We start from the raw sequence: 20,711 nt of genomic DNA, 5'->3' as shown, positions 1-20,711 counted from the left end.
ATTAGATTGAAACTGAATAGGTCTGGTTGCATTCATAATTAAATGATTCATCATACCCACTGTGCTACTGCAATAGTGGTCACCCTCACCATTAATGTAGACTCAAATATGTGTTTCTCAAAAGTGACTCAAAGTGGCTTATGTTTCAGTGCTACTTATCATTGTAGATTAATGTGAAATATGTCATATATAAGTGGTTATATAAAACTAGGCTTAGGCCATTTCAATTTGATCTTAGTTAATATATATTCTGTCAGGTACCAATTCTTTTTTACACATTCATTTTTAAGCCATCTCAACTATGATGTAAAACACAACTCTCTTCAGAAGCCAATGACAAAAAATAAATAAAAATAAAAATAATAATAAAATAAATAAATAAAAACACTTGTACAACCATCCAGAGTATAGGAGGAGGAAGATTCTTATCGATGTATATATAGTTGAAGCTGCCTAGGTATCAAGCACCTTTTGATATTTCAACACCAGTATCTGGCTGTATGAAATGTACAAACGTGCATGCTGGCAGCAAGTATACTGTATATATACTTCGGATGCAAAACCTCCATCTGAGAATGTCCTTTTTTCAAAAATTGTTCTACTATGAATCGATCAACGATCAGTTGAAGAGCCCTTTAAAGCACCTTTATTTTTAAGTGTGTATGTTCAGTAATTTCACTTTAATGGCAAAGAACAGGTTATAAGTCAGTTATTGAATGCCTTTATTTTTATGTCCAATGCTATTTTCATAGGAGCTTGAAAAAATTAATAAATAAACTCAGATGGACTTTGTATCTGAAGACTTCATATAGTTTATATTTCATATGTATGTATGCATGTATATGTGTGTGCCTGTGTGTGTGTGTGTGTGTATGAACAAAATGAACAAGAACAAATTATTTAAAAAGCTGATGTCTTGGGATATGTGTCAGCTATTATGTCAACTATAACAAATCAAATTGCACCAGCTTTCTAAAGGTCCTATTTTCCACATGACAAAAGATTATGTCACTTATATTGTAAAAATTGCATGTCCACTTCAGGCTATTGATGTTTTTAAATTGTGTCACTTTTCATATTATACTTTGTTATGGACAACCAGACAAATAAGACTGTAATCATGAGAATATGCATTAGATATACATTTTCAATCATCACAAAGCACTTAACACAAACTCATTTAAAACATTTCTGTGAAAAGAAACGTTTGAGCGTTTTTGACATACATGTCTGAATCAGAGAACCTTGTGCTTCAAAGATATGAATTCAAATAATATGACAAAATATATTTTCGTTTTACTTAAAAAAATACATATATTAAAAACATGCCACACAGCCAAAAACAACAAAAACACATTTAAATAGTTCAAAGCGTTGTAAAGAAACACTATATAACTAACCTTTCCCCCACCAAGTTGACCTTTGAGATTTTTTAAAATTAAAAAAAAATAATAATAAGGTAGGGAAAAAAAATTTGAAATCTGCAAATAAGCTCTTTTGTCAAGTTTCAATCCCCCATCCACCTTTATTGTTGATGTTTATGAGCAGAAGGCCTAGTGCTCATTTCTAACTTTAAGTGCTGAGCTTAGGACACTTATCTGCTGCTCAGCTTCCCTTGTCTTGAAGATCCACTGACCCTATAATCCAGCCCTGCATCAGCAACACATTAAAAAAAGAACGACAACAAAAAATAAATAAAAACAACAACAACAAAACAAAACACTGATGATGTCCTTATACCATTTTGAATCCATCACATCTCAAAAATCCCAGTTCCAAGTTAAAAAAAAACATTCCACTTAGTCAAAACTTTAATACTAATAAGCATATCAGGACCTAGTTTAAAACACTCATAAAACTGTTACTTAGTTTGTGGATCCTATGGATGTCATAAAGCCTGACGATGCAGATTGTGAGCTTATAAAGTTATTTGTGCTTCCTTCGCTTTCCCCTTTGGGCAGGTGCTTCTGGTCCACCCAAGCAGATGCATCTACCTGTCCCGTCCTAATACTTGAATTAGACAGATCCCCTGTCCGTGCACCCTGTCCCAACGGAACAAGCTCTGATGCACGCTTGGGATCCTGCCTGTGTTCAGGGCATCCCTTGATTTCTGAGCTTCCACCACTGCCGCTCCTGCAGTGGTTGCCACCCTTCGTCTTTCTCTGCAGATCCTGAGTGATCTCGCCTAGCGTGGCTCCTTTGCCGTGGTCAGAGCAGCGTCTCAGCACTTGAGGCTCGCGCTCAAAGTGTGTGAGTGGGAAATGCGGCAATAAGACAACGTGCTGCTCAAAGGTCTCTGGGACCAGAGAGATTGCAGAGGCTCGCCGCGGGCTTCTCAGTGGACTAGCCAGTGGCGTCTCGTCAATGAAGTTAATCACTTCGTCGCGGCTAAAGCACTTGAAATCGTCCTCATGACGCTTGACTCGTGGAATCTGCTTGAGTGAATGCGTGTCCTCGGATCTCCTCCTTTTGCGGTGTGGGTGGCTCTCCTCGTGGTAGGATGCCGGGCTGCTCCGACGTCTCTCGTGGTGTGGTGAGTTGTATTGCGGGATGCCAATGATGTCCTCTGTGGAGCCCCAGCGATGCAGGTAAGACGGGATCTGACCGGTGGTCCACATGTCGGTTTCGTCGTGGGAGTATCTTCTTGTAGGGGGCACCTGGAGTAACACACAAGCGAATGAACCGGGACATTTCTAAAAGCAAAAAAAATCTGTCTCAACTCTAAGCTCTCAAAGCTTCAATGGGATTCTGTGAACTATGATGGCAACACATGCCTGTTTTCACTTTTAAATACAAAAAAATCATAGATCTACCTTTTAACAGGGATAAAAATGTGGACAATTTAATATTATTTTGCTTGGTTTATAATCACTCATTCTACAAACAGATACTCACATTCCACATTGTTCTGAGAACTACACAGGAAAGACATAAAATTAGTTTCTAGTATATAAAATAACTTTAATTGCACTACCCAAAGCATACAGCACAAGCCTAGCATGAAAGCAACTTTACTGGTTAATGCAGGAATGAGACAGCAGTTTACAAAAAAGCCTTATATATGCATTATGAGGACTGAGTGATAGGTGTACTATACTTTGGCCAGTAGAGGAAAGCAAAGCATCATTTATGAAATGGCATTCAGTTTTTCCTTTTATAGGCTTTTATAATGGTTGGTTAGTGACATTTCTTTAAAAACCAATACTGATGATCTTATCCATTTAAACAGATCAACTTATATACAAGCTTAAATATATATATTTTATTATGCTACAGGACTAGCAAAAGTGAATACTTTATACATCTTTTTTATGTTTTGGCATTTTTAAACCTTGTTACTCTGCTGACTTAAATGATATGTCTATTTTATAAAAGCATGTTATTTTGCTTTAAATATACTGCCCCCTTGTTAAAACAAAACATTTTTTTTATATAAAATTTGTCTGAGTAACTTCAAAATTGATAGACAGTTTTTAAATATTGTTTGGCAGCCTTTACTGTTCTACAACCCTGAATGGCTTGACATCAAAAAGAGTAGCAGCTTGTACTTCCCAATTATTATAACTTTCCAATATTTTACATAGCGATGATAATGCAAAACACTTGTGAAATTGAAAAAAAGAACTTTATTTCTACTGAAATAGTACTATAAAAGTACCAAAAAGTGAATCATGGTCTAATGCAGACACATCAGCTTTCAGTTCTCTATCAATATGCATCAGTGTTTTTTTGCTGAACATCACTGGATCATTTCTAAAACACACAATGTTAATGGTAGTTTTATAAACTTTGGAGAGAACTTCAAACGTTGTTTCGTGCAACGTATATAGCAATAAAATCAGCAATGGGAAGCAGTCAAGCACTGCAGATTGCCTAACAGAGCTTTGGGAAGTGTTCGGCATGCACATTTATGGCATATTCTCCACATTTAACCTCCAAATCTAATTTTTTATTCCAGACAGGCATAAATTTAATATTTTTACACACAGAGAAAAATGGATGATATATAAAAGGTCAATGAAAGTTACATGTGGAGGTTGCATATGAGCGCTTACGGGCAATATGTGAAGTAATCATTTGAATGTAAAAAGTTTAAAAGTTTGAAGTGAAGCATTGCACAGCTCTAAAACATACCAGCAGCCTTTTATACGAATTCTCAATTAGATTGTAAGCCTTTAGAGTATTATGGAGGTGGTTCAAATAATTGGAATTATTTTTTATTTTATTTATTCAATACTTTTTACATTCAAAAGAACAATCTAAATTTGGATTGCTATGAAAGTATAAATTCCTACCCAGATCAATCATCAGCTGTGCCTCTAAAACTACACATATACAACTAATAAAATTAATGTCAAAGTCATAGTATCAGTATCAAGTAATTTTTACAATTTACTATGTTTTTAATCCAGACTTCTCTTTGCAACTGATTAAAATTTGCAATGTCTTCAAGCTTTTAACTTTAAAATAAAAACTGAGAAGGCATCAGTGGCAGTTGCCCTGCAACGTTAGAAATACGACATAAAAATACCAAGATGTCACTGGGGTGAAGAAACAAAAAGATTTGTTAGATCATACCCCCCACAAAAAAAAATTGCAATTTCACATTTTAGACATTTAAAATATCTAATAGGTCACACAACAGGAATGTCAACTAATTCCGGTAATATTGTTGCCAATTATATAGTGACTAAGACGGAGGTGGAGGGCCATTGCAACATGCACATTTTAGTTCAAAATAGAGAAAAGATCAATTTGAAAACAAAATCAATGGAAATATACCTGCAAATAGTGCATTTTATCTTCCTGAAGCTCCCTCAATGGATAACACCTTTCTAAGGTTGAGAATTCGTACTTGGCAATACGGTCTACCGTCATGATATCACCAGCAGAGCTATAGTCAAACGGTCTGTCAAATATTAAGTCCGGATGAATGCCTCCATCCTGGCTGTTTTCTGCAAACGCAGAAAGCATATGTATCAGGATTAAAAATCAGTGTGCTCAAAATACACAGACAGACAGACAGACAGACAGACAGACGGATAGGAAAAAAAAAAAAAAAAAAAACATTCGGTGTCCGCATTAGAATTTGACGTTGTAAAATATTGGTTCATGTGAAATCATTAGGATCCACTGAAGTGATTTGTACTAAACATTACGACTGACTGACTCTCCCTGTTTATTAATAAATAAGTGCTATAGATTGCAGCTAGAGCAAACTTTCATTTAAACATATTCCCTAAAATATTTTTGGGGCAAAAGATCATTTTAGGGGTACAAACAAGTTTTTAAAACTATAAAAACAGCTGTAGGGCAATGTGAAATGTTGATCTTTAGGCAAAATGGGGTCACAGAGCGGGATGACAGATGAGATATTAGCTATTAGCACAGGCAGCTTAGCATGCATTTAAGTGAGACACAAGTACAAAAAGCAATCCTTATACATACAACTGAGTTGTGTTACACAAGGCAAACTGTCTGGAAAGAAGCAGAGCACTGGCAAAATTAAGATCAAAGAATCCATTTCTTGCACATGTTCCTTATGATTGCAAACTTAGAAATGAGAAAGGGCCGAATAGCAGGAAGGGCAATGAAATACAGCTAACAGCAAAGTCACACACTTAACACCTACATTCATCAGTATATACTGACAGCCTCAGTTCATTAGTTGTTTTTAATAAGGCATATTAATCATATAATTATCACGTGACCACTAGTTATTTTTATCCAGATAACCCCTTGTTTTTATATTTATACATTTGTTTTTATGTTTTAATATTAACCATAAAAATTACAACGTAATTATATATTGCAACCAAAATTCCATTGTTTCTGCCAAATAACTATTGTCATTGCTGTAAAATCACAGTAATTTAATATGAAATCTCCTTGAAATGGTGTAAGAATCTTTTTTTCAGTAATTGTAATGAATCAATTTATTTTTTGATGACAGTGGTGGCTAATACAGAGTTTTATTAGTCCGATGCCTGTAGCAACCATGGTATTTTGGCAATTGGCCCTGCAAATCTGTAGGGGCCCTTTGGTCACATGTTAAATGAGTAAATGAGTAGTGACATCATGCAACTCTGTGACACTTTACTAGAGAAGCAACTTTGCAGCACAACTTCTACAGTGGAGCAGGTATTCCAGTTATATATTTCTTGAGTGTATGTCAACAAATATATTAATGAGATACTTTTTATGAAAATAATATCTATCCATCTCAAAATGTAAGTCATGTGGTAAATCCAATGACTGTAGTCATCACTGGTTGAACACAGCTTTGCTTTCTCCTTGGAACAAGCTAAAGGAAGTTCAGTGGTACTTACCTTCATCCACTTCATCATTGGACATGATGGCCACACATTTCTCCCAGACCATCTTGACGTCTGCTCTGTAGCGGTCGCAAGCCCACAGGAACATGGGGAGCAGGATTGATTGTGCTATGGAGCACCAGAGGACACACAGGACCATCCAGCTATAGGAGCGGTCAAATTTCAGGCTGGCAAAGCTCACCACCTACAATGGAGCACTGCAGTTATTTACATGTGCAAAAGCTAATTCAAATGACAACAGTTCAAATGATAACTATAAATATAATTATATCCTGTTTTATCCACCTACAAAAAATACACAATTAGGCTTATTACTGTACTTAATTATTATAAACTGTACAAAACCTAACCTATTTCATAACTTTCAAATATTACAGAAAAACTGTCACCGCATAATGTATTATCAACTCCAAATCTTGTCACCAGTTAAGGTCTAGCAGCAAGGTGTAAAGTAACAAACTAGTGATTCTACACATGCACCGTACATGCTAATATTCAGAGATTCTATATTTAACCATCTGGAGTCAATTGTGCTTTTCTAAGTCTAATCTCACTGTAATCAGCAAAACCTGGGCTATAATAATATGTGAAAAGCATGTATGTACATGATTGTATTTTTGAGAAATAAATATTATGCGTGGTTAGTGAAAAACTAAAAATGTTAAAACTCTTGAATAAGGCCATAAAACACAAAGAACAATGGTTCCTGGGATTTTTGAGAACTGTAGTTTGTAGCCTAGAATTTTTCTTTCTAAATTATGTGAAAATCATCTTGTTTACTCACTTACAGAAAACAATATATTGATTGAAAAAAACTTTTTGTTGGTAAAAGTCATATGCAAGTAGGCGTCAACTATCATGAAACGTGTAAAAATTTTGCGTTGTTTTCATATGGATTACTTCTTCACAGAATTTTTTTTTCAGCGGCACTTTTTTTTTTCAGTGGCACGTTTAGTTTAAATGTAGACATGATGTCATGCTTTCTATAGATATCTCTCTCATGTTTCTTCGTTGAGTATTCACAGAGTTACAGTTCATTTTAATGACGTGTTTGTAAATGAAGATCAGCGCAGACAAAGGCTGGAGACAGCACACCTTGTTTGTTATCTTTATTTTATAAGTGCACAAAGTTTTGTTGTTATTATGTCTGTATTCAAAAAAAAGTAGACCCTTTACAGATTCGATTGATGTATTGCTCTTATCTGTACGATTAAAACTGAAAGTGTAATTTAAGTTCTTTTCTGGGTTATCAGGAGAAAATGACTCATAACATGTATACGAGTTAATCGACTCCAGAGGGTTAATGGCTTTAGTGTATGAAGATGGGTTTCAGAGCAGCACTTGAATTATTGTGGCCTGGTAGGGTTTTGTTTCAAAGCCCTATGAGGAGAACAGCAACAGGCATTTGATGAACTGGCAGTGAAAGTGACATGACATGTGGCCAAATATGGTTTCCCATACTCAGATGGGATAAATGCAGTGCACAAATTCTAAGTGCTCAAACACAGCAGTGAGTAGTGAACAAAAACACACACACACACACACCATTAATGCACACCCGGAGTAGTGGGAAGCCATTTGCTACTGCACCGGAGGAGCAATTGGAGGTTCAGTGCCTTGCTCAAGGACATCTCAGTCATGAGAACTGAAGGGGGAAGACAGCCCTGTTCATTCAATCCCCCCACCTACAATTGCTGTTGGTACTGAGTCTCAAACCTGCAACCTTCAGGTTACAAGTCCAACTCTCTAACCAATAGGCCTCGACTACCATAAATTGTTGATAAGTGTTTAGGAAATCTAGAGTTACTTCACATGCCACACAGATCTTGAATGAATAGGCTATAAATACTAGTGTTGGTGGGGGAGAATCGAATATGTGAAAATTATAGTTTTTATTCAAATGCGGGTGAGGGTGAAATGTCTGGATTGCATGCATGAACATTACTACAGAACAGTAAAAAAAAAAAAAAAAACTAGATGGATGGATGCAAAAGCATAGCAAACCCACTCCAACAAACTCCACAGATAAAGGCTTAAGCTGTATGATTGCTGCAGAACATGCACAAGGTGGTGGTGTTTCTTTTGGGAGGCATTCGCCTGTTTCTTGTTTCATGTGTGGGATGAGATGCCTGAGAACCGACCTGCTTGTGTTCTGTCTTGTGACTTATCTATAGTGCTAGAAGGTTTACCAAGCCTCCTTTTGAACCTCATGACTCAGCTTCAGATTAAATCAGACTCTTAAGGCAGTCTTGTTGTTGGCATTTACATCCCTTAAGAGGATTGGTGATTTACAGACTATATCAGTGACATAAATTTTATTTCCTGTCTGGTGAAAGTTTTGGTTTACCTAAGGTTGCATATCCTTGGAGGACATTTGTGTGGTGGCAGGCTGTTCCTTTCCAACACTTTTATCAGATTTTACATTCTGACACTGATTTGAGATATGAATTGCAACATTCAATGTAACATCATACAGTATGTATGTAACCCTGGGTCCCTGAGAAGGCTTTAGACAAACGTGTTGTCAAGAGTATCGGTATAAAAGTCATATGCGAGTAGGCGTCAACTATCATGAAACGTGAAAAATGGACATTGCGTTGTTTTCATATGGATAACTTCAACACAGAATATTTGTTTTCGGCGGCACTTGTTTAGTTTAAATGTTAAAAACATAATTTGGTACCAAGTCAAATACTTCCATTTTTAAAGCACAATGATGCAGCCTTTCCACAGTACTGGTAGTAGTACTGACCCGCTAACAGGCCACTACTGTCAAATGCTCCTGTGTTTCTGTGAGTTTGTTTAGCTTGAGTTCTGCACTCTCGCAAACAGTTTTGCTCCAATCAGCAAAGTATAAACACAATGTAGGCTAAATAAGAGATTCATTGTGCAGTATAGACAGATTTTTTGATTATAGCAGGAGATTTCACTCAGTCAGTGAGCTTGTGCTGCAGATGAATGGCACTGAGCGTCTTTGCTCACTTTCTTTGTATAAACCATTCATAATTTGAATAAAGGTTTTCATGTACACACTGCAGGAGTGACGACTATTTTAAAATGCGGGACTGAATCTGAAATTTTTATGTTTGACATTGTGATAACCATAGCAACAGACAAAATCCATATGATGTGTCAGAATAGATACATTATTGAACAATATTTGAAGGCCACATGTTTATGTTTTTAATGTATTGACTTATATCAAACTTTGAAATTAGTACAGAGAAACATGTAAGGAACACATCCCAACAAACCATCAAAAAGTAAGCCACACTTCTACTGTTGTTTATATGAGTTTGCAACATATTTACTTTAAAAAAAATACTCTGATACTCCGATTAATTAGCACAACTTAAAATTAAACATTAGAATAAGTAATACTATCTTGTTTCAGCTTTAAAAGTATGTGTTTGGTGCTTGACTTAAAACTATACGTTTAGTTAACTTTAGATTACATATGTTGGATATTTAAGTTATCACAACAAATTTCTTTTAACTAGCATTTTTCACAGTGTTGCTGGGATTTTTGGATGTTGGATCATTAAAAAGCACTCTCTTCAACGATAGTACTCAAAAAGCCAATATCATTCATAGGTCAATCAAGGCAACTCCCAACTCATATTCCTATGCAAATATAAACACCACTGAGACTCCACTGAAGACTGCATCTCATGTTCTCTTAAATAAAGACAAAAACACTCACCAATATGGGGAATCCAGTTAGAAAGTCGTATATGAAGACTATTCCACTGATCAGATAGGTGATCTGCAGCGACGTCTTTACAGGCTCTGAGCCGTCGATGGATGAACGCCTCTTGCCCTGGGCATCCTCCACTACAATCGTGGGCACGTTAAATTTGTTCTTGTCTGCGTTTTGACCCATCTGGATGGAAAAGGTCTGAAAGAGGGCAATTCCAATACAGATGACGCCCATCACTACACTCCCACTGATCAGCAACAGGAAGCAGACACCAAATCCCAAGCCAATCTCGGTCACAATGAAGCGACAGTTGTCGTGGGTGTAAAAGCGCTCAGTGGTATCATGCCAGCCAACAGCGGGCAAGGTGGACAGAATGAATGACACCATCCAGATGCCCATGACCGTATGGACAGCCTGCTTTTTGGTGTTACTCAACCTTGCAGAAGACAAAAGACATTAAAGATTATAATGTTAATAATGCTAGAATGAACATACTTTGAGATTACTATATATATATATATATATATATATATATATATATAATCTGATTGACAGATAAACCATGAGCTCTATCAGTTATTAATGTTCTGGTTATTTTGTTTCAGTGTACAGTTTGTTATTATTGTACAAATAAGTATACAGTCAAAGTTAACTTCATAATTCAGCTGAACTGTTTCTGATTCTGATCGATTACTGATTCTTGTAATCAATTCCCATCAATTCCAGAATAAGGAATTGAAATTGGAATCGATTCCAAAAATTGTGGAATTGAACAGCCCTAATGGCTGCCCATTGTTCCAGGTGTGTGATCACTGCTGTGTGTGTGTGTGTGTGTGTGTGTGTGTGTGTGTGTGCACTTTGGATGGGTTAAATGCAGAGCATGAATTCTGAGTATGGGTCACCATAATTGGCTGTATGTCACACCTCTTATCACTGAAAAATAATTTAACAGTGTGATTAAGAGTATGTCACATTAGTGTTAATTTTGTCAGCTATTTTGAGTTTTAGTCTTAATCTTAGTCTTTTGGTCAAAGAAAATCTAAATTTTTATACTCTAGTTTTAGTAGTTTAAGTAGTCAATGAAAACTTGACATTTTAGCAGTAAGATTATTATTTGTTAACCATACGGCAGTATTAATTTTGGCAGCCATTTTTAACTTAGTCTTAGTCTAACTCAAAAGAACATTTTAGTTATCATATTTAGTCAACCTTGTCCTGTTTTTGTTTAGTCAAGTTTAAACCAATAAAATGTACTGTATGAGCATTTTAGTCAGGTTTTAGTAAAATTTTCATTATGCTGTATAATGGTTAAACTGATAGAAATTATTTTTACTCAAAATTATAATCGTAATGAGAAAAGAAAAGATAAGTGCTAGTATTAGTTGGTCAAGTGCTGGCGAAAAAGATTTGTCTTTAGATGTTTTTTGAAAATGTATAAAGACTCATGTGGACTCATACATGGTGTATTTTACAATATTTTTACTATTGCACTAATTTATCATAATGCAATAATGAAACAACATATATGGGGCAAAAATGCATTTTATGTTTAGAAACATTTTGAGTCTCCCCCTCACTTGGCTCACATTGCTTTAGTCCAAAGGCCTCTTTTACATCACCTACACTCACACAAGTCCAGTAAGTGAGAACAAAGTCATTAGTTGCGAAACTCCAGTAAGGTTGTCTCAGCTATTTTATACACTTTCGGAAGAAGAGATTATTTTATTTTTATTACAGATCTATTTTTTGATGAGTCGTTATTTTAGCAATAATAAGATTACCTGTTTGACTGAAAGGGTTGCCAGGTTTTCACAACAAAACCAGCCCTATTACTACTCAAAACTAACCCAAAAGTAGCCCAAACTAACCGTGTTTCGAGGGAGTCCCCTGGTATAAATCGGATTCCGGAGGCTAAAATACACATTATTGGGGTTGCTTCAACACCAGGACACGAATAACAACCAACTGAAACAGTGGTAAAGTAGCCCAATTCCACAGGAAAACCGCAGACTTGCTAACACTGTCACAGACAGTAATGTCTACAATGGACACGAGTGCTCTCGCAGCGTGACCAAAATTTGAAGTTGTCTTATTTGGCACGGTCTCCTTGGTGCTTTAGTAAGACTTTCTTCTGTATCATTTTTGTCCCCTTCAAAAATTGCTCTTGAGAAATTTTATGTTAATATTTTGTTTCATTATCAATGATTAAATGTCCTTTAGACCTGAACTAAGTAAGCCACAAGCTCTAAAATAATCTATGCTGGCAATAGTACATTCCCAGCCTATGTGCTGTAGTTATTGGTGATTCTATTGTACGGAATGTGAAAATAGAGCCAGGAGCCAGAGCGGCTGACATCTTGGCAAATTTAAAAGTGCTGGCTAATGCTAAATGTAAATTCAGTAAGATTGTTTTTCACGCTTGTGCTAATGATATTTGACTTCGAAAGTCAGAGATCACTAAAAATATAATTAAAGAGATGTGTGAACTTGCAAGTACCATTTCAGACACTTTAATATGCTCTGGTTTCCTCCCTGCTTACCGTGGTGATGAGATACATAGCAGATTGCAATCAATGGCTGGTTGTCTTAGTGGTGCCTGCAGAATATTTTAGGTTTTATAGACAATTGGATGAGTTTTTAGGGGCAGACCTGACCTGTTGAAAAGAGAGTTTTTCATTCCTCCTGGGATAATGCCGCTCTTCTCTCTAGAAATATGACCCTTAATCTTAGAGTTTGCACTTGACTAACTGGGGCCCAGGTCAGGAAGCAGACAGACTGGCTAAACCAACCATCTGCTAGGCACCTCACGCCACAGAAATCAGTTATTTCTCAGCACATAGAGACTCTTTCACCTAGATAGCACACTATAGAGACTGTATCTGTTCCCTGAACTAGAAAATGCAAAAAAAATAAAAATAAAAATAAAACTTCCAAATCAATTTAAGAGTAACAATTTAATTGAGGTTCAAAAAATAAAAAACAGATGATATAGCTTGGCTTATTGAATATCAGGTCTCTTTCTACGAAAGCACCTTTTTGTAAATGATATGATCACTGACCATAACCTAGATATGCTCTGTTTGACAGAAACCTGGCAAAAACCTGATGATTACATTATTTTAAATGAGTCTACCCCCCAGGATTACTGTTATAAACATGAGCTGCGTCCAAAAGGTAAAGGGGGAGGAGTTGCTACAATTTATAAAAATATTTTTAGTATTTCTCAAGAGTACAGGCTTCAGGAATAACTTGTTTTAAGTAATTGTGCTTCATATAACATTATCCAGAGAAACAAGTGTAAACAAAACAGGACACCATACAGACTTTATTAAAGAATTTGCTGATTTTATATGCAAATTAGTGCTGGCTGCAGATAAAGTTTTAATTCTTGATGATATTAATATCCATGTTGATAATGAAAAAAATGCATTGGGATCATCATTCATAAACATTTTGAACTCTATCGTGGTTGGACAATACGTGTCAGGTCCTACTCATTGTCGAAATCATTCTCTAGATTTAATACTGTCACATGGGATTGACGTTGATGGTGCTGAAATTATGAAGCCCAGTGGTGATATCACAGATCATTAGCTAGTCTCATTTAAACTTCATATAGCTAAAACTGTAAATTCTACTTCTTGTTACAAGTATGGTAGAATAATCACTTGTTCAACAAAAGACTGCTTTGTAACTAATATTCCTGATTTATCTTAATTCCTTTGCCCATCCAAAGAACAACAAGATGATGTAAAAGAATCTTTGGACTCTTTTTTAGCATTTTAGATACAGTTTCTCCTTTACGCTTAAGGAAGAAGAAAGAGAGCAGCCAATTCAGGCAATTCTCTGAAATTTATGGTAGAGAAGTGAACATTCAATTCATGAGCAACAGCTCTAGTGGACGGACATTCCTGCAGTCAGAATGCCAATTGCACGCTCCTTCAAAACTTGCCACATCTGTGGCATTGTGCTCTGAGATAAAACTACATATTTTAGAGTAGCCTTTTATTGTGGCCAGCCTAAGGCTCACGTGTGCAATAATCATGCTGTCTAATCGGCATGTTGATATGCCACACCTGGAGGTGGATGGATTATCTCTACTAACACTTATCTCACTAACAAAGATCTGTAAACAAAATTTGAGAGAAATAGGTCTTTTGTGTACAAAGAAAAAGTCTTAGAACTTGGAGTTCAGCTCATGAAAAATGGCGGCAAAAACAGTATTGCATTTATAATTTTGTTCAGTGTAATAATCTAGAATACTGTCTAAGACTTGGTGGCTGCTCTGTCAATTCTTCGTCATCAATTAGGAACCTAGGTGTGTTATTTGATAGCATTCTTTACTTTGAAAGTCACATTTCTAGCATTTGTAAAACTGCATTTGTCCATCTCAAAAATATATCTAAAGTACGACCTATGCTCTCAATGTCAAATCAGAAATTGTATTCATCCGTTCATGACCTCAAGGTTAGATTATTATAATGGTATATTGGGTGGATGTTCTGCACACTTAATAAACAAACTCCAGCTAGTCCACAATTCAGCAGCTTGAGTTATTACTAGAACCAGGAATTATGACCATGTTAGTCCGGTTCTGTCAACACTGCACTGCCTCCCTATTAAACATCTTACAGATTTTAAAATCTTGCTTATTACTTATAAAGCCCTGAATGGTTTAGCACCTCAGTATTTGAACAAGCTCTAATTGCACTATAGTCCTCTACGACCACTGCATTCTCAAAACTCAGGCAATTTGATAAACCCTTCAATATCAAAATCAACTGCGGGCGGCAGATCTTTTTCTTACTTAGCTCCCAAACTCTGGAGTAACCTACCTAACATTGTTTGGGAGGCAGACACACTCTTGCAGTTTAAATCAAGATTAAAGACCCATCACTTTAACCTGGCTTACACATAACACACTAACAATTTTCTTATATTCAAATCTGATTTTTAGGCTGCATTAATTAGGAAATCCTGAACCGGGAAAACTTTCCATAACACACGATGTACTTGCTACATCGTTACAAAAATGGCATCTACGGTAATATTAGTCTGTTTCTCTCTTATTCCAAGGTCACTGTAGCCACCAGATCCAGTCTGTATCCAGATCAGAGGGTCACTGCAGTCACCCGGATCCAGTACGTATCCAGACCAGATGGTGGATCAGCACCTAGAAAGGACCTCTAGAGCCAATGTCAGCGAAGACCAGGAAAACTAGAAGAGCCCCAGAGACAGATCCACAGTTAAGATCTTGTCTCCTAGATGGCCATTGGGACAAGACCACAGGAAACAGATGATTCTTCTGCACTGCACTGACTTTGCTGCAGCCTGGAATTGAACTACTGGTTTCGTCTGGCCAGATGAGAACTTGCACCCCGACTGAGCCTGGTTTCTCCCAAGGTCTTTTTCTCCATGCTGTCACAAATGGAGTTTTGGTTCCTTGCCGCTGTTGCCTTTGGCTTACTTAGTTGGGGACACTTCATTTCCAGCTATTTCGTTGACTTGATTGCACAGATGATGACATCACTGAATTCAATGTTGAACTGCCTTTTTGCATGATTGACACTATTTTCCTATTAAATGCTGTTCAGTTGCTGTTACAATCTGTATTGTTAAAAGCACTATATAAATAAAGGTTAAAAAAAGTTGTGGGTTTTGTCTACTAAATGCATAAATGTAAATGTAAATTAAGACTTTTAAATTAAGACAGACACTTTCTGTGTCTGTTTGCCTCTTTAAGAAGAAACGCTTTATGTATTCCCCAACTGTAAGTCGCTTTGGTTAAAAGCGTCTGCAAAATGACTAAATGTAAACGTAGAATTCTCAAAAGCAAAAGCAAAAGCTAATAATATCCCACTAATTAATATGTCCCTTATTAATGTCCTTGTATCAATGTAAAGAGCCTTTTGCTTACCTATAGTTGACAGGCCAGCGGACCATCCACATGCGGTGGTAGGACAGGGAGGTGACGGAGAAGCAGGTGACCAGGGTAAGGGTGTAGAAGGTGGAGACAAACACCTTGCAAAGTCCTTCGTTCCATTCATAGTTTGAGTGCTGTCGCCGCAACTGAATGACGCAATACATGGTGATAGGGATACCCATGTTGAGAATGTGTGTCCCAGCCAGTGTGCAGATGAGGAATTCCAGAGGCTTCCACTTCTTCTGCTTGGCGCTCACACTCAGGATTCCCCAGGCATTGGCCAGGATGGACACTCCTGAGCAGACCAGCCAGGCCAGTGCATTAGTGCTATTGACCTCATCGTTCATGATGGAGAAGCCTGTGAGAGCTGATGGGGGGTGGAATGGCAAAAGGTGTAGGAGCAGCCGTGGACAGAGACAGATGCCAGGCCCAAACAGACATTCCTACAGGGACGGGCAGTCCTTCCACTGGATGTGCTGAAAGGACGGGGAGGGGGGCATAGCAAATTGAGGGGGCAGTGGGGTCAGGTAGAAGAGTAGCACACGCGCTGACAGTCAGTCCACTGCCGTAATAATCCTGCAAAAAAAAAAAAAAAGAACAGAAAAGAAAAGAAAAGACAGATTTTATAAACATGTGAAGAGAATGAACAAGAATATAGAGACACAGAAAAGACAGACGGAAGACTTAGTGGCATAGCTAATTATATTAAATGCAAATAGATTCAGAATTCCTAGACCTACTGACCACTGAATTTCCATGATTTTATGGTTTTTAGAAATCCTTTATATAGATACTGCTGGGCCGGATTACAATTTGTATTTCAGTAACCAGTTTTGGGAAGGTTATTTTGGAAATGCAATAGGTTATAGATTACAAGTTACCTATTAAAATGTAGTGTAACTATTTCAGTTACTTTTTTAATGTAACTGATTACATTTTATTAGACTTTGATTATTTTTCTAAATTTCTAATGTTTTCAACTGTCATTTTCAAACATTAAAAGAAAAGTTCAGAAGTGTTGTAAAATGCAAAAAAAAAAAAAAAAAAAAAAAAAGATAAAGATTGATTTGTTCATTCTCTTTACATTTAAAATTGGAAAATATTTCCAAACTTTACACTGAGCAACTTAAATGTATTTTGTAAATATAAACAAATTGGGATTTTGATGGCTGCAACAAACTACTAAAAAGTTGCGAGAGAGGCTAAATAAAAGTAAAAAGGTTATAGAATATCCAACTTAAAATGTTTTGAAACAGTTCACTGTAAGCAGGTGAACTGGTAATATGTGAGGGTATCATGTTGGGGTATAAAATTATATAGTATTCTGAATCTGAAAAAGGGAGCATCTCAGTATTTGCAAGCAAAGCTGGATCATGGCTCATCACTTTGTGCCAAATTCCATGATAGAACTGTCAAATAAATAAAAAATTGCATGTATAAATGCAAAATCACAACGAATCTAGGTATTTCACCAACTACCATACATAATACTGTAAACATTTTCAGAGAATGCAGAGAATCTCAGTTACCCTGTGTAGGGTGAGGCAGGAAACCTCAGTTAAATGTATCTGAGCCATCATGCTGCAGTGTTAAATATAGCAGCATGGGCTCAGGAGCGCTTCTGAAAACTGCTGTCACTTAACACAGTCTGTTGCTGCATCAATAAATGCAACCCGAATCTCTGTTACTTTGCGAGAAAGCGCTACATCATTTCTATGCAGTGATTCCGCAGGGTACTCTGGCCAGTGCTCATCTCAGATAATCAAAAAGACATGGAAATGTTTGCTGTGCTTGGATGAGTCCACATTTAAACGGGTTTCTGAGAAAAATGGATGTCGAGTTCTCAATCTCAAAGATGAAAGGAACCATCCAGACTTTTATCAGCGACAAATGAAAAAGCAAACATCTGTCATAGTTTCGAGACGCAGCAGAACAAATGGCATGGGTGACTGGCATATGTGCAAAGACATGGAGGCATATATTGGAATTGTACAGAGACATAAAATGCCATCAAGAAGCCAGGTCTCATTCTGCATGTTATACAACAGCGTGCTTTCGTAGACACAGAGTGAATGTGCTAGATCAGTCCAGATCTGTCTCGCATTGAAAATGTATGACCAGTCATGAAAAGGAGAATCAGACAATGACGATCAGACTTCCGAGCATCTGAAGTCTTGTATCAAGAGAGACTGGATGAAAATTTTGTTTGAAAAACTTTAACAATTAGTATTTTCAGTTGCCAACAATTAAACACTGCAATTAAAATGAAAGTTGATGTGACACTGTGGTAAACATGTCTCTGTCCCAACTTTTTGAAGTGTGTTTCAGCCATCAAAGTTTAATGTGGATATCAAAATCCATCAAAATCCAAATTTGTTAATATTTGCAAATTAAAATTAAGATGGCCAGTGAAACATCAGAAACTTTTTTTTTACTTTAGTGAATTAAATAAAGGTTAAAGAGAATGAACAAATGTATGAATTTACTAGATACTTATATGTAAAGCGACTTAGAGTGCATTCATTCATGTTTAAAGCGCTACATAAATAAATGTGACTTGACTTGATTTGACTTTAATCTAGATTTAAACTGCAAGAGCAATGTTAGGTAGGTTACTCCAGAGTTTAGGCGTTAAATAGGAAAAGGATCTACCACCCGCAGTTGATTTTGATATTCTAGGTATTATCAAATAGAGTTTTTTTCTGATCACTCACAAAATATAGCCACTTAAATATTTTTCCAACTTTATTTACTTGTGTCACAATTGAATCTTACTTTTTTATAAATAATGAAATTCACGTTTACATGAATCTTTCAATGGTAAAAAGTTATTTTGGCATGCTTTGCACAATGGTTCAATGGCTACACTTACATGCAAACAAATAATCCATTTGTAATTGGATTGATGGCTCAGTCGGGCTGAAAAGCCTTCATGTGAACACCTTAATCGATCTGATTAAGCACGATTGGAATGAAGTTTCGATCAGATTGAAGGGGGTGGTTTATTCCTTTTCTAATATGATTGAGAGTGCATGTAAACACTTGGTTGGATTGAATCCGGAAACTGAAAGTACTGGACATGTGCAATAACGCAGAAATAGCACAATGAGGTATGGACGTGCAGAACAAGTGGCTCTTCCTTTTGAATCACTCCGTAACTCAAGTTCAAAATCTTTACTTGTCCCCAGTGGGGCAATTCGTTATGCAACAGATAGTATAGTACAAATCACACACAAAGACACACAAAATCAATAAATAGTAAGTCAATAAGTTATCTGTGGTTCTTTATAGAATTGAGAATTGCTGCAGGATCAAAAGAGGGATGAAATCTAGCAGGATAGATTAAACCCTTCTTAACATCTGCTTCTGATAAAAAAATAAATAAAATCCTCCATACCTCTCTGCATAGAACCTGTGATACAGTGCTCACATTAATTAACCTTGAGTTAAGGGAGTTTTTTGGTTTTACAGTGATAGACCCATACCAGCAGATTAAAGAGAAGGTAACAACCGACTCAACAAAGGACCTATAAAAAAGGGTTAACAGGGTATTATCCACATTAAACTTTGCCAGCTTCCTCAGGCAATACTGTCGCTGCTGGCCTTTCTTGCAAAGCAAACTGGTATTTATTTCAAAACACAACTTATCATCAATAATGACTCCTAGATACTTATACTCTGTAACAACCTCTATTTCTTGACCAATTATACTAGTTTTTTCAGTGTTAGTGATATTGCGCCTAAAATCAATACACATGTCCTTGGTCTTAGAGACATTAATTTCAAGAAAGGCATCCTGACACCATGTTACAAAGTGATCAATGACCGAACCGTGTGAAGTTTCCTTATTGTTCAATCAGCTGACAATAACTGTATCATCAGCAAACTTCACAAAATATTGGTCTTCAATCACAGAATGGCAAGCGTTAGTGTACAGAATATAGAAAAGGGGGAAAAGAAAACACCCCTGGGGTGAGCCAGTTGATGTAAGGGCCAAGTCAGAGAGATAGCCATTTACTCTCACTCGCTGGGTTCTGTTTGTGAGGAAGTCTAATATCCAGTCCACAAGGGAGGCCTCCAGTTTGAACTGATACAAGAGCTTCTCAACCAACAGGTGGGGCTGAATGGTGTTAAAGGCTGACGAGAAATCCACAAACAGTAGTCTGGCATGATTTCTATTGCCCTCAAGGTGATTAAGAATGAGGTTGAGTACTGTGACAGTTGCCCCCTGGACCCCTCTGTTTAGTCTGCATGCAAACTGTAGTGTGTTAAGGAGTCAATTTGTCATAGATGACAATTCTCTTTTGATCAGCTATTCAAAGCACTTAATCACAAATGACTTTTTCCAGAAAAACACGAGCGTCTGGAGGCGTGATGTGTGGGCGGAGCTAAAGAATCACAAGCGCGAGTAGGCTTTTGCGTTGAGAGCGTTTGGAAGTTATGACATTACCGTGAGAAAAAAAACATCATCCAAATAGGGCTATGGGACTGGGTGGCTTTCCAAAAAGAAACTATAATTGACGGTTTCCATAAGTCTCTGTTGGATCTTCTGTTGGCACATAGATTGATTAAAAATATTATAAAAAAAATAGGGCCTAGCTGTTCCGCACAACAAGAAGGAACACGGCTGCCAATAAAGTCTGGGCCCAGACTTGTATTGTCTTTGCAATATTTAAAGGTGTTCACAACATTCTGTCCAGAGAAACATACAGCTGATTGAGGGTGGGTCAGTAAAATCATGTTTATCAAATCT

At 36.8% G+C, this 20,711-nt stretch overlaps 1 protein-coding gene across 3 annotated transcripts in view; it reads right to left on the bottom strand.

Moving 5' to 3' along the window:
* Nucleotides 1-437: 437 nt before the first annotated feature.
* Nucleotides 438-20,711, bottom strand: part of LOC113039652 (probable G-protein coupled receptor 153) — a 33,439-nt gene continuing 13,165 nt past the window's right edge. For 2 of the 3 annotated variants that reach the window (XM_026197634.1, XM_026197633.1), the window contains exons 2-6: nucleotides 15,953-16,534; nucleotides 10,039-10,471; nucleotides 6,330-6,519; nucleotides 4,783-4,955; nucleotides 438-2,657 (exon numbers count right to left, since the gene is read on the bottom strand). In XM_026197634.1, the coding sequence (XP_026053419.1) occupies nucleotides 1,866-2,657; nucleotides 4,783-4,955; nucleotides 6,330-6,519; nucleotides 10,039-10,471; nucleotides 15,953-16,305 (1,941 nt within the window). In that variant the 5' untranslated portion in view covers nucleotides 16,306-16,534 and the 3' untranslated portion in view covers nucleotides 438-1,865. Of the gene's footprint in view, nucleotides 2,658-2,895; nucleotides 2,916-4,782; nucleotides 4,956-6,329; nucleotides 6,520-10,038; nucleotides 10,472-15,952; nucleotides 16,535-20,711 lie in introns of all 3 variants that reach the window. The other variant, XM_026197635.1, reaches the window with a different exon arrangement.

This window comes from Carassius auratus, chromosome 22, assembly GCF_003368295.1.
Source record: "Carassius auratus strain Wakin chromosome 22, ASM336829v1, whole genome shotgun sequence".
NCBI classification, from domain to species: domain Eukaryota; kingdom Metazoa; phylum Chordata; class Actinopteri; order Cypriniformes; family Cyprinidae; genus Carassius; species Carassius auratus.
Note: the sequence above shows the minus strand (reverse complement) of the source record. Positions and strands in the feature narration are given on the sequence as shown.